The sequence below is a fragment of the Andrographis paniculata genome, unplaced genomic scaffold, assembly GCF_009805555.1.
Source record: "Andrographis paniculata isolate CXL003 unplaced genomic scaffold, ASM980555v1 Contig15END, whole genome shotgun sequence".
In the NCBI taxonomy this organism is placed as follows: Eukaryota; Viridiplantae; Streptophyta; class Magnoliopsida; order Lamiales; family Acanthaceae; genus Andrographis; species Andrographis paniculata.
Window position 1 is genome coordinate 936,935 of NW_026137435.1, and position 13,442 is coordinate 950,376.

General features: G+C 32.8%; 3 protein-coding genes across 5 annotated transcripts; 2 read left to right on the top strand and 1 right to left on the bottom strand.

Moving 5' to 3' along the window:
• The first annotated feature begins 375 nt into the window (after positions 1–375).
• LOC127262803 (cell division control protein 2 homolog A-like) lies at positions 376–4,977 on the top strand. 3 transcript variants are annotated; one of them, XM_051291643.1, is made up of 10 exons: positions 376–414; positions 839–919; positions 1,015–1,199; positions 1,490–1,619; positions 2,031–2,201; positions 2,462–2,628; positions 2,703–2,778; positions 2,870–2,944; positions 3,076–3,392; positions 4,667–4,977. In XM_051291643.1, exons 2-9 carry the CDS (start codon positions 878–880, stop codon positions 3,184–3,186), a joined length of 957 nt encoding a protein of 318 aa, XP_051147600.1. In that variant the 5' UTR covers positions 376–414; positions 839–877; the 3' UTR covers positions 3,187–3,392; positions 4,667–4,977. The 3 variants fall into 3 exon arrangements, with proteins under 3 accessions (XP_051147600.1, XP_051147591.1, XP_051147604.1); XM_051291634.1 differs by having other exon boundaries at positions 3,076–3,252; XM_051291647.1 differs by having other exon boundaries at positions 3,076–3,242; positions 4,701–4,977.
• Positions 4,978–5,653: 676 nt separating this feature from the next.
• On the top strand, positions 5,654–9,315 carry LOC127262975 (cell division control protein 2 homolog). The gene is made up of 9 exons (XM_051291863.1): positions 5,654–5,759; positions 6,066–6,110; positions 6,198–6,382; positions 7,018–7,141; positions 7,623–7,793; positions 8,045–8,205; positions 8,283–8,355; positions 8,464–8,538; positions 8,994–9,315. The coding sequence occupies exons 2-9, from the start codon at positions 6,096–6,098 to the stop codon at positions 9,132–9,134; spliced, it is 945 nt and encodes a 314-aa protein (XP_051147820.1). The 5' UTR covers positions 5,654–5,759; positions 6,066–6,095; the 3' UTR covers positions 9,135–9,315.
• A 2,202-nt stretch (positions 9,316–11,517) lies between these two features.
• On the bottom strand, positions 11,518–12,435 carry LOC127260515 (uncharacterized). The gene is made up of 2 exons (XM_051288258.1): positions 12,082–12,435; positions 11,518–11,637 (listed from the first exon to the last, which is right to left on the bottom strand). The coding sequence occupies exons 1-2, from the start codon at positions 12,433–12,435 to the stop codon at positions 11,518–11,520; spliced, it is 474 nt and encodes a 157-aa protein (XP_051144215.1).
• Positions 12,436–13,442: the final 1,007 nt, after the last annotated feature.

Sequence of the window (13,442 nt, forward strand, 5' to 3'; positions counted from 1 at the left end):
TTTATCAGTTCCATTGTAAGCTTGTCTTTGACTTTTTGCATGTTAGTCTTTTAATATTAATTATTATATGACATAAATGAAGAGAAAAAGATAAAAATATATTTATTAGTCTCTTATAATATAAATACAGTTACATTGATAGAGTAAATAATTCAAATACTAAGGATATATATGTAATTCTGCACAGACGGAGGGGGTATTATACTATTTTTATAAAATATTAAGGTATAATACACAATTAGGTTAACGGTTAAAAGTAGAAGTTAACTGAAATCCACGCGTCAGTCTGTAATTGGTGCAGTTTATTGAGACCCGTTGCCCTTATTTATTATTTTCTCTTTCAAAATAAAACTGATATTTTCGCTCCATTTTGGTTTCACATTCGTTCCTCGCTTTGAGTCTCCCGCGCAGAAGGTACGTAGTCTCTCCGATTTTCCCCAATTTTTGGATGCAATTCGATCTGCGATGCTGCTCTTCTTCTTACGCGAGCTTTGGATGCTTAATTAGCCTTCGAATTCTCGGTGTTGATGTTCGTGACATTGTTTTTATCTGGTTTAATTTGTTTATTTGTAGATTTCGCAATTCCATTTTAATTTTTCTTTAGAAACCTAGGGTTTATGATTGAAAGTTCTGGTGGTGATGTAGAAGCACGAATTGATCTTGTTGATGATTATAGCCACTGGATTCAAGTTGAAATTGGGGAAGAGAATCTGTTCAATTTGTATTATTATAGAATATTAGAGTGAACGAATTGGAATATGATACTGAATTGTCATTTCTTGCTCTGAAATTCTGTATCAGATTAGTCCTTTTTATTAATAGTTGTTTGATATTACAGTTTCATTTAAGCTGAAGTTGAATTGAAAAGCCGCTTGCTATGACTGATCAGACTGATACAGCAGAGGCGTTATTCTCGAGGGTTAGTATTTACAGATTATTCAACTGGTTGCACTAGCAAAACCTTTTTGTGTGTTTCTCTAACTTGTGTAATTTACATATATATTTGCTCTACAGTATGAACACCTTGAGCCGCTTGGACACCGGGGATGTGGAGAGCTCTTTAGGGCCGTGGATAGCTACCTTAACAAGATTGTTTCGGTTAAGCTAATCCATTTTCATGATAAAGAGCACGGTTTTGTATCTGATGTCTTGAGGGAAATCTCTTTGTTGATGGAATTGAGGCATGTCAACATTGTCAGGTGAAATTTTTTGCTAGTATTTCGTTGGTTAGAATTATCACAAGCACACTTACAGTTTACGATTCCTATCAACGTTTCTCCCTCATTCTGCTAATAATAGCATTGAAAAAGGCTCGAAAATCCCAGTTTCTTCCTTGCATACCTAAAGGAATTGCCATTATCAGAAGAGCTAATGTTTCACTTAGAACATAATAATGTTATTAGAAGTTAAGCCTTGAATGACTCGATAAAATGAATCGTCTTATCATCAATAACCATACACTCTGTTCCCCTGACATTAAAATGAGCAGGCTAATCGCAGTGGAAACAGTGCCAGGCCATCGAAACGGCTGTAGACTTATTATGGAATGCGGACAATGTAACCTTGCCAGTTACATCAAGGCGCATATATTCGAAGGAATAAATCCAGAGATAGCAAAAGTGGGTCATATCTTTTTCCCCTGAAGAATGCTCTAATTTATTAGACAAGCATTATCTATTGAAATTTTTCTAAATTTGTAATTTGTTTACTTTCAATGACATAGGTAGTTCTTTCCTAGAAACTTCTTGTATTACCTATGAAATTTGTGATTTGAACATGATTTCTTTGTGGTGATCTGACTCCCGGGAAAACTTGTATAGTTTAATATATGCTAATTATAGTTGTTCCATTAGTTATATTTAGTTCCATTCATGATCATTCAAACTTCTTTTACCTTCAGACTTGATTTTAATAAACTGATCTTTCGATGAAAATTACATATAGTAGTTCCTTTTGAAGAATATAGGATTTTTGTTCTATATCAGCTAATTTACAGTTAGCATTTCTTATTTTTTATTTTTTTCTCGCAGAATTTTCTTATGCAGATACTGAAAGGTCTCAACTATTGTCATTCAAAAAAATTTATGCATCGAGATCTGAATCCCCGCAGTATACTAATAGCTGATGAGGGAGTAATAAAACTATCTGATTTTGGTCTCTCTGTGGCATGTGATACTCCATGTTCAAAATATTCTCTCAAGGTAAGCTTACATCTCCCTCTTTCACTTGCTTTTATATTGAAAATTACGTCAATTATTTTCGACAAAACAAAATTTTGGAACAATTTCTGAATGTCTTTAGAAATGCATCTGAGTACTGAAGGTACATTCTACCAACAATTGATTATGACCGCAGCTGTTTCAGAGTTCGATTTTATTGAACTTAGCATTTTCTTTAATAACAGAGATCTGCTTACAGAAAATTTATTCTATTACAAAAAAAGTGACAAAAATGTCTTTAGGTTGGATCTCTTCGGTACAGGGCTCCTGAGTTGTTGCTCGGTCTCCCTCTCCCATACACTAATTCAATTGATATATGGGCTGTCGGATGTATTTTTGTGGAACTTGTGACACGAAACCCTCTGTTTACTGGTACTTCAGAAGCTACTGTAATGGAGAGCATAATCAGGTTAAATTCAGTCAATTTAATTCTGCTATTTTTGTTCCAAAATAGTCCGCTGAGTTTTGGCCTTTCTTCTGAAGCATATTTGGCATGCCAACTGAGGCAGATTTACCGGGAGCAGCAGGATATTGTCGCAACAAGTTTGCAATACAGGAGGTAACAGCAACTCTGTCATTGAATCAAGGAATTCTTTTCTAAGATTGCAATTTGTATCACATATTTCTTTTCTTTTTCCTATTGGGAATAGCCAACCATTAAATCCAGGAGACATCTTGGAAGACTTGTTCCCAGCCTCCCGAAGGAAGGGCTCGATCTTCTAGAGGTAAATTTGAGTTTGTCCTTTCTTTTTATCGATACATGAAATTTGAAATTCAAAAGAGTAAATATAAATTGAAGTTAAAGTTGAATCATGGTTGTGTATTTTAAGTTCATTCAAGAATTCGGCTTCTGCAGGAAATGCTGTGCATTAATCCGGATAAAAGGATTAGTGCTGCCAATGCGCTGTTACATCCATTTTTCGAAGAATTCGGATTGAAACCCAAAGAACTCCTGCTACAGGAATAAGCTGAATATCCTTTGCGCCATTATCCGAAAATCCGAATGCAAGCTTCAACCACAAGGTACTAACAGGCATGAACCTAACCCTCTATGTGATCTTTGATGTCTTTTTTGATCTCTTTCTTAGGTTCTTACAATGATTCCTACATGTTATGAACTCTTTCTGAATTTGGAATCTTGACAAGGTGAAAATCCTCCAAGTTTAAAAGCAGGTCTGTTTTGTTAGTTCTATGGCCTTATTCTTACACATTGCTATCACCTTGGGGTATAAAATAGGTGCATGATTCATTCAAATGAAAAAAGAAAAGAAAATTATAATTTATATAATAGTAATACTCCATACAGGATAATTATGTCATATTTTTTTAGCCCAATCTTATGAATAATTTATTTAGCTAAAATTGTTCATAACTCACCCGTGGTTTCGAAATTTAGCAAAAAATCTCTATATACTTTAAAAATTCCATGACACCTTATACTTTAAAAAACGTTGCACGAAGATTAGAAGATGATTTTCTATCTGTATGTTTTGCATAACTGGTTTTTATACAATATTTTTTAAAGTACAAGGATATTATACAATTTTTTAAAATAAAATGGAGATTTACGGTGAATTTTAAAACCACATTGGATTTCGTGCAACAATTTTTAAAATTTTAGGAGCGCTATATAATTTTTAAAATAAATGAGAATTTACGTTGAATTTCGAATCTACAAGGCAATTTTGCTATTTATTTATAGTAAAAAAAATATAATCATCCATAATTTTATTATCCATAAATAAACAACAATTATTTGGTTATAGTTTTTCTATAAGCTCATTACTTTTTTAATAAGACCTTAGTAAAATTTTCATATTATCACTACTTTACTTTTACCTACTCAACTTTTATATAGAACATCTTACTTTTCTGAGTCGTGGATGTCGAGTTAGTTGGAGTGTTAAGTTTAAATTTTTATTTAAATAGTATTTCGATATAATATTTTACGAGAGAAAATAGTATATTTTTATTGAAAATTTTGGGAAATAAATAATACTCATTCCGTCCGTCTCTAAGGGTCACAATTACTTTTTTTTTTTTTGGTCATTTTACTTAACATTAAAAATATCGTTATATTTGTATATATATATATTTTTGTACAAATATCTTTATATTAGTATTACAAGACACTAACGAAAATATTTTTGCAAGTTTTTGTTGATTTGTATACGTTTTTGATATAATAATTAATATTAAAAGATTATAAAATATTTCATTATCCTCCTTTTGACATATTATCACAAACTCTTTGATCCTTACAATGAATAAATGAGGAGAATTATACACATTTATATTTTAACATACATACCTAAATACTTTGCATTGATTTTCTATTTAATAATTTGTCATATGTTAGCAAGGAAAAATATCTATAAATATTATTGTTTTTTCATGATTATGTATGTTATATTTCATAAATTTTTATGATTATGTTTTATTAATAGTAAAATCAGGCGAACCTAATACCCTGCAAATCAGGCCTGACGGGAATAGGCGATCATGTGTGGCAGGTGACCTGAGGCGTCGGGGGTTCATACGGTCACAAATCCAATCCCTACACCACCAGACCATCCCTTACGAGACGAAATTTAGGATGTGTTTTGGTTGTATATTGGGTGGTGTAGTTGGAAGTTTGATTCTAATGTAAAATACAACGGTGTTTGATTGTAAGTTAAATTATGATAAAATATGTATTTTGTATAGAATAAAATTAAATATGTTTTGAATGTTGTAAAAAATATATAATATATATGTAATTCCGTGGATAGTAAAATTTTATATCTCTTCATCTCAATTTAATGTATATATATTAATACAACATAATATTAACTATGGCGAAAAAAATTTTCTTATATATTATCACAAAGTAGTTTATAAAAATTCGAAAATCTATATATATATTTATTTAAAAAAAAAATAAATATGACTATTGTATTGGTATAATATTTGAATGGTAAAATTTTGAATAGTTATTTTATTGTATTGACCTAATATTTGAAATATAAAACTAAATTTTGATTAAATATAATTAAAAAATAGGTATTTGATTTAAAAATATACTTTTTTCGGCCCAATTTTAAAGGTCTCATGTATTTTTTTTTTTTTACTTTAACATTAAAAATATTTTTATATTTGTATACAAATATCATTATAATAATATTATAAAAAATAATTTTATCATTTTTTTAATTTATTCAATATTTTAATATAATAATTAATATTTAAAAATCGATAACAGACAAATGTGACCATTTGAGCAGAATAGAGAGAGGTATGATAATTTTGGAAAAGAGATTCTGCAAAACTAAAATCCAGACACCCAAAATAAAGTTCCACGTGTCAGACAATAATTGGTACAGTTTGTTGTGTGCCGTTGCCTGGTTCTTTTCTCTTTCTCAAAGCTGGTTTTCGTTCGCTCCATTTTGGCTTCACACTACACTGCATCAGTTTCTCGCCGCCGGCAGAGAAGCTACAAAGTCCCACCGATTTCCCCAAAGTCCCACCGTAGAATTTTGATGTCTTTTGGATGTTGAAAAGGTTAGGGAATTTTGAATTTGACTCTATATCAAGCTTCCTAGATCTTAAATTCAGTGATTATTCGGTTTTTTTACAGCACTCGAAGCAATCAGTCAATTAGAATTTGAATTGAAAAGTGTGCTTAGCTGAATCTACAATGGTTTCTTCTTGTAATTAGGTTATTCAGAATGTTTGGAATGCTTTTTCGATTTTGTTCTGTATACTGTTTCCGCTGCCAATTTTATTTCCTTCTCAGTTCCAATTTCTTTTATTTGTGTTCCTGGGTTCAGATTCGGTTTTCAATATATGTTTTTTTCCTTTTTGCAGCTGACTCACAAAATTTCATTGAAAGGCACAATGCTCAACTCAAGAGTTAGCTCAACTGTTTTTTTTTTTTTTTCTTGTTCTTAAATATGATCTGTAACTTGTAATGTTTGTGATTATCTGGTTGTTATACAGTATGAACTTCATAATACTATCGGAAAAGGTGGATTTGCAGTGGTACATAGGGCCACTGACCACGAATATGAAAGAGAGGTTGCTATTAAGGAGATTCACTTTTCTAATACAAAACATGGATTACCATGTGAGATCATGAGGGAAATCTCTTTGTTGAGGGAATTGAGTCATCAAAACATTGTCAGGTGATCCATTTCTCTTACATGTGGTTGATAGTTGCCACAAGTTTATGATACCTATCAATAGCTCTGTTTTTCTTCTAATTGTAAATGGAAGTGTAGGTTTGTGAAAACTAACCAAAATTTTGAAAAATCCAGAAATTTTCAAATTCCAAAGTCAAATATGCTTTTCAATCTCTTGTTATATCTCTTGGTACTTAACAGAATGTTTGGGACTATTATGATTGATTACCAATTTTTTTCAGCATTCATTTAATTCTTTTGTAGCATACATCGATAAGAAGGTAAATGACCTGATTGTTAATGTGGATTGCGATGATGATAATTGATTGAAAGACTTTTCGGATGAAAAAGTGGAGACTAGAAGCCAGCCATAAATATTCAAGTTTCTTTGCATGTGGATATTGGACAAAATTGTCCAACAGCCACCTAAATTTTCAGCATCCAGCGTAGTGTTCTAGCTCAAACTAGCGAATAACAGAAATATCTTAACATCATTGGATAGTCAATGTGTCCTAAATCATGTATATATTGCAAAATTCATAGTTTTGACGACTTTTGAGCCAACCCAATTTGAATTTCTACTATCCAAATAAAAGATCCCGTAAATGATATATGGTTTCGTGGACTTTTCTGAGCAGGTTATTCAATGTGGAGAAACTGCCATTCAATGCCTGCAGGCTTGTGATGGAGTACGGGAAGTGTGACCTTGCCATGTACATCCGGGGGCATGCAACTACTGGAATCAACCCAAATATGATAAAAGTGAGTGATATCTTTCTACCTTTAGATAGTTTTGGCATAGATCGACGACAAGTATTGTGTACAGGTCTTAAACATTTAATACTATATTTAGTTCCTTACAGGTAAACTCCTGTAAGTTCCAATAATATTAATGATTGGAACATAAAGCAATGTCTTAATGAATACTATCAACATTTTAGTAATCCTGGCCATGGTACGGCGCACTGCTGCAAACTTCATCAGTATTATTTGTACTCGGGATGAGAATAGAAATATTTTATAGTTGATGAAATTCCAAATAGGAAGACAATGGGTGCTTACCATGGCTGCGTTGTATGAAAAAGATGTATACTTCATTTCGACAAATATACTAAAGGATTTGTTTTATATCTGATTATCATTGGAATCTTTTTCCGGTCCTGAATTGGATGTTGGCTCAATACACATCACCTACGTATGTAAAGTTATTCATAAATTGAAATTTCTCTTTATCATCCCGCAGACAATTCTTTTGGGCATACTTAGAGGTCTCACCTATTGTCATTCTCAAAAAATTATGCATCGAGATCTGAAACCTCGTAATGTAGTCATAGCTCCAGATGGAGTCATTAAACTAGCTGATTTTGGCCTCGGAAGAGCATTTGATGTCCCTCATCCAAAGTATTCTCGCAATGTACGTTTACACCACACCTCTCTTTCTCTATCTGAAGATTTGCTTGATTATTTTTCAAAGCCATCTGATCTAAGTATTAAGTTTCATATGTTCCAACCCTTCGATTATGGTCACAGCCCTCCGACTGTGTTATTATTATCTTGCTGCATTTTCTATTACAGTCTTCTGATTTCTTCGGTTTCTTGGTTTTTGTTCTAGTTGTATGTAGAGCCAAAAATGAAAATAACTTTACAGCATTTTCTTGTGTTTAGATGGGAACTACTCCTTACAAAGCACCTGAGGTCCTGTTTCAACTCCCGTACACTAATTCAATTGATATGTGGGCTGTCGGTTGCATTTTTGCTGAGCTTGTGAGACTAAAGCGACTGTTTCAGGGGAAGCTATCAGGTGATGTAATAAGGCGAATTGTAAGGTAAAATTACGTACTAAGACTGAAGTCCGCCCTTTTATCCCCAAAGCATTGCCTGATTTTCGACCTTTTTTGTGAAGAACATTTGGGATGCCACAGGAGAAAGACTTGCCTGGAGCTGCAGAGATATGTCACAGAAGTAAAATAACAGAGGTAAATAGCAAGTCAGTCTTTCATCAAATCAAAGAATATTTTTTTAGTATTCATTTTTATCTTTTCTAGTATTCGTATATGCTAATTTTCTCTTCATATTGGGAATAGCCGGATGATAGATCAAGAACCGGCCTTGAAAGTCTTGTTCCTGGCCTCGCAGCAGAAGGACTCGACCTTCTAAAGGTGAGGCAATGTTTAGCTTCACTTTCTCTCTTGGAAACTACTCCCTCAGTACACAAAAATTAGCACATTTGGAGTTGGCGGAGATTAAGAAAAATGCATAAGGGTATCTTTTGAAATTTAGTTAGTAATTAAATGAAATAAACATAGAATGTAATAAAAGTAGTAGCAATTATGGTAAATAAGTGTTGGTAATAGTTAAATGTTGAATATTTGATTTTGCCAAAATTAGTAATGAGATTAATTTTAACGGACATTCGAAAAAGAAAAATGAAAGTAAATTTAGTGAACGGATGGAGTACATTCTAAGTCCAAAAGAGGAGTCGATAATGTAGCTGCTGCTGTTGAAGGTTTTTTGTGAGAGATAAAACAGAATGTTTTCGCTTACAATAGGAATTGATCAGTACATAAGTAGTAGTTAGTAATTAATCGGGTGGTTTCTCGATCTTGTCGTGCAGAAGATGCTGTGCTTGAATCCACACAAAAGGATAAGTGCTGCGGATGCACTGCTGCATCCATACCTAAAAGAATTCAACATGAGTCCGGAGACCCTCCTCGACCAAGGTTTGGATCCCTTCGGCATCTTTGAGGAGTTCTAACTGTGAATGTGACTTTCGAAGAATATAATTCATGTACAGCTCTCATTATGTACTCTAGTAAATGTCTTTTGAGGGGCTCTATGCAAATGATCTCCCTCTCGACTTACGGCATTTTCCTACCAAAAATGTGTCGGAAATTTATGCTTTGTTTTTGGTGTGTTGCTGTTCTACAGCTGGATACTCTCCCTTCACGAACACCCTTTTGACCATAACAATACTATTTTGCTATTTAGGATGTTCGGAGTTTCAAAAATAATACTCAATCCGTCCTCTGGATAAACTTTTCGTTTTGACTTTTGCACGCGAATTAAGGTAAATTAATATTTTATAAATATGTAATGTAATGTAATAAAATAGTATAATGTTCATTTTACCTTGAAAAGTAATATGAAAAAAAGTAAAAAATAGAGTATTTTGGTATTTAGTTGAGAGTTATTTAAAAAAAAAATGAAAATTTTGATTTGGATAGACTATAATGAAAAAATTTAATTTAGCAGTATTTTAATTATAGTGAGTAGTTAAAAGTAATGTAAAAACAATTTTGCCCTGCTTGTTGGTGTAAAAGTATGTAACAGTAAAGCAAGAGTATTTATGAAAAAAAATATTAAATTTAATTAAATAGTTACTTGAATTGAACAACCAAAAACAAAAAATATGTATTTTGACTAAATAGAGGAAGTATTAGATATGGGTACTTAGTACTTACAATCCATATGCATTTTACACTCTCAATTTATTTACCAAATAAAAAATATCATTATTTTTAGTCAATATTCAAATAGTAGACTTATCCATTCCTTGAGGATGAAAGGAGTATAAAATATATACCAATTATAAAGATCATCTGAAGATGCTAAGTAATGTGGCGATATAGATATTTCATTATCCAGGCTGATCCTGACTTTGGAAGCGGTTTAAAGTGTGAGTTCTATTTTTTCTAGTTTTCTAATGTAAACTATTTTGTATTCTATCTCTTAAACTAAGAACCAGATAACCTATAATATTTCCTCCGGTGATATTCTATTGATTTACCTGTCTTGCACCACCTTTCACAAAGGATTACAATAGTCCAATTGACCGCCACGACTTCATAAGACTTTCGACATAAGACACATCTGCATATTTTAATCACGAGGACAACGAGGAATTCCCAAAACCATAACCAATACCCAATGCTATCCAATTCACTCGACCGCCAATAAGACTCCGATACAAGTAATTAGTACTAGGCTATTGTCCGCGTTGACACAAATTTGTTTTTAAACTTCCTCCAAAAGACCTCGGGGTGCGTTTGACAATTAGTTGTTAGCTGATTCAATTAGCTGGTTTGACTAGCTGATTATGTATAAAATAAATAATTATGTTTTAAAGGTAAATAAGGAATAACCAAAATTTAAATGAAAAAACTCGCTGGGTAGACCAACTTTTTAGAAATTAGTTTTTGAGTCCAAAAAGCTCTTTCAAAAGCTAATTTACCAAACACCTAAATTAGTTTTTTGACTGGTCAAACAGCTAAAAACGGTTCGATAAGCTCAAAGTTCTTCAAAAGCTGTTTTCCAAACACCCTCTTCATCCTAATTGAGTTGGCCTAGTACTAATACACATTACCTTTTAAACCCATTAATGAAATGCATATCTAAATTATGTACTCCAAATATGTTAAAAATATTTCCATGTACAATCCTTATAAATTAACATTCCTCGTAATTAAGCTTACCATATAATTCACACACAATTAGAGTTTGTCTTATTACACCATCTTTAGCATATTAACATATTTTTTTTTATCAATTACAACTTCTAATGGGTAAATCTAATAAAAGAATGGCCAGAAAACTAGAAACAAATTGAATTAATCAACATATAAAAGTTTGAACACATATCATTGAGATACTTTTCGAGAAAGTCGCAGGGCGCAACCGAAGAAGCGGTAACGATGATTGCTATTATGTTACAAGTTTGTTATTACTGATCGATTTGTTCTTCAAAGAGTGAGTTAATCTTCCTCCATTGTCGCATCAACAACTTATTAGAAGACACTATGAAGGATTGAAATCGATCGCTGAAACTTAACATGGTTTGATCAATTCTTCCCAAAATTTATTCCGTAGCGAAATGATTATCCCAACGAATCTCCCGGAGTTTGCTTAAAATTTGCCAAATACCTATGCCAACATCATATTTTGCGACAAGAGCTCAAATCATGCTAGATTTGATCACGAAGTAGGATTTTTAATCGCTCGCATATTGCATTTTTAAGATATATGTCAAATAATCTAGTTTATAAGAACGGCTCGCCCCTAAACTCTATACTGACTCCAATGGGAACAGGCTGATCGAATTTATATCCTCGTCTATGTGGAACATAGTTTTAATTTATTAATTAGCTGGTTGAGTTCTGCCATTTTCTTCCCAAGTAGCTGCTGATTTCTTGCCTTTCTTTCAATATCTCGCCGAACTCCACAGATTTTCTAGGAGCAGCAGCAGAAATATGTCGCGAAAACTTCAATAAAAGGTAAGCGAAATGTTTTTCGAGATTTCTTATTTTATTTCAAAAGGATTGAAATAAAAATTTGATTCAAGTAATATTTTGATGCGATATTTTATTAGAGGAAGTTATGTATATTAATTTGAAATCAAAACCACACCAGAAACTATTGTATTAGTTTTCATCAAACTGCAATGCATCCAAAGAGCTTTCAGTGTAAATTTTGAAGAACATTTTGTGCCTGATTATGCAAAAATTAGTTATTATATATGATATATATGATGCAATTTTCTTATCTTTGAACAAAACGAGAATTTTATCTCGAAATTCAACATGGCATAGATTACAATATATATATATTCAAAATGCCAATCCATTTAACAAATATGGTGAGAAGAAACAATACTTTCATACAAATAAATTAATGATAGATAACTCATCTGGCATTGTAGTTCAGACCAAGGGCATCTCGGGCTCCTTCGACGAGGCGAAGGAGGATCGTTGGCTGCCGGTGGCGGGGGTGGAGGAGGAGACATTTCTGGCGGTGGGGCGGCGCGAGATTTGGCGGGCGGCGACGTCATCGGCAGCCGAATTTCGGAGGATGCAGGCCTTGAGGCAGGTGTAGAGATATGTAAGGAACCAGAAAACCCATGGCGAGGCGACGAAGAGGATGGCGACGGTGGGGTACCACGGCTGCGACGCGGACGGGGCGAAGACGTAGATGACGAGGAGGACGCCACCGGCGGTGACGAGGAGGAAGAAGATGCAAAACACCAAAGGTACTCTGAGATCTCCTTCTCTTTCATCCTCCATTACCAGCGGCCCAACCCTAATTATTCTTTGAGTTCTTCCCCAATTCAATTCGATTCGATTCAAGATTGGGATTGGAATTGGAAAGTGATGATTGGCATGGAGATGTGCATGCAGAATGATTCGAATTTGTTGATTAATAATTTACCAGAAGATTTTTGTAAATTGGTGTTGGTGGAAATGCCTGCTGCAGATTGAGGTTTAATTGTTAATGTTTGGGTGTGTGAATTGAGAAAGAGAAAGTGCAGACAGGCATTGGCATTGGCATTGCACACGAAACAGAATAATGGAAAGGGATCATCAATAATCGATGTTAGAATTTGGAAGAGAAAGAAAGAGGAAGGCAAGGGTTAGGGAAGGCCTGCCCTCTCCTAATTAATCCTCATCGTTGGATCTCATCTCCTCTCATCTACTTTGCCATTTTCATTACTCCAACCTTTTTTTCTTTTTAAATTCATAAAATAATATATATACTCCTCCGTCCCATAACAAAAGTATCAATTTTATTTTTTATAACTGTACTTGTTTACCTAACATTACAAATACCCTTACAACTTACAATATATTACACAAATGCTATTACCTTTATATCACACATACTAAGTTATTTTAGTCATTTCTACTTTATTCCTATTATATTCCAATATAATACTAATATTTTTAAAACCACGTGAAAAAAAAACAAATGAATACTTCTTTTTGGGACAGTGGGAGTATATATTTTTACTGTATAATTAGATTAAAACATAGTATAAGATGTATATATATATTTTTAGTAAATTATACCCTTTTAAAACATATTTGAAAATGTAAAGCAATTTAATTAGCTTCAGCTTGTTTTGAGCAAAATTGTATTCTTTCCATCCCACTTATCATGACCATCTTGTCCCACGTCACTTATTTTATTATTTTTTTTTAAATTTTAATTAAATTAATTAATTTTCTTAATTTTATTTTATAATTTTTTTATTATACGATAATTATTCATTAATACATTTTTAATTATTTAC

Excerpts from the sequence above, each read along its gene's own strand:
- LOC127262803 (XM_051291643.1), top strand. The coding sequence starts at position 878 with ATGACTGATCAGACTGATACAGCAGAGGCGTTATTCTCGAGG. Across the intron at positions 920-1,014 it reads CAGAGGCGTTATTCTCGAGG|TATGAACACCTTGAGCCGCT; the intron begins GTTAGTATTTAC and ends TTTGCTCTACAG. Across the intron at positions 2,945-3,075 it reads AAGGGCTCGATCTTCTAGAG|GAAATGCTGTGCATTAATCC; the intron begins GTAAATTTGAGT and ends CGGCTTCTGCAG.
- LOC127262975 (XM_051291863.1), top strand. Across the intron at positions 8,206-8,282 it reads GTAATAAGGCGAATTGTAAG|AACATTTGGGATGCCACAGG; the intron begins GTAAAATTACGT and ends TTTTTTGTGAAG. Across the intron at positions 8,356-8,463 it reads ACAGAAGTAAAATAACAGAG|CCGGATGATAGATCAAGAAC; the intron begins GTAAATAGCAAG and ends TATTGGGAATAG.
- LOC127260515 (XM_051288258.1), bottom strand. The coding sequence starts at position 12,435 with ATGGAGGATGAAAGAGAAGGAGATCTCAGAGTACCTTTGGTGTTTTGC. Across the intron at positions 11,638-12,081 it reads AGGAGCCCGAGATGCCCTTG|TTTTCGCGACATATTTCTGC; the intron begins GTCTGAACTACA and ends CTTTTATTGAAG.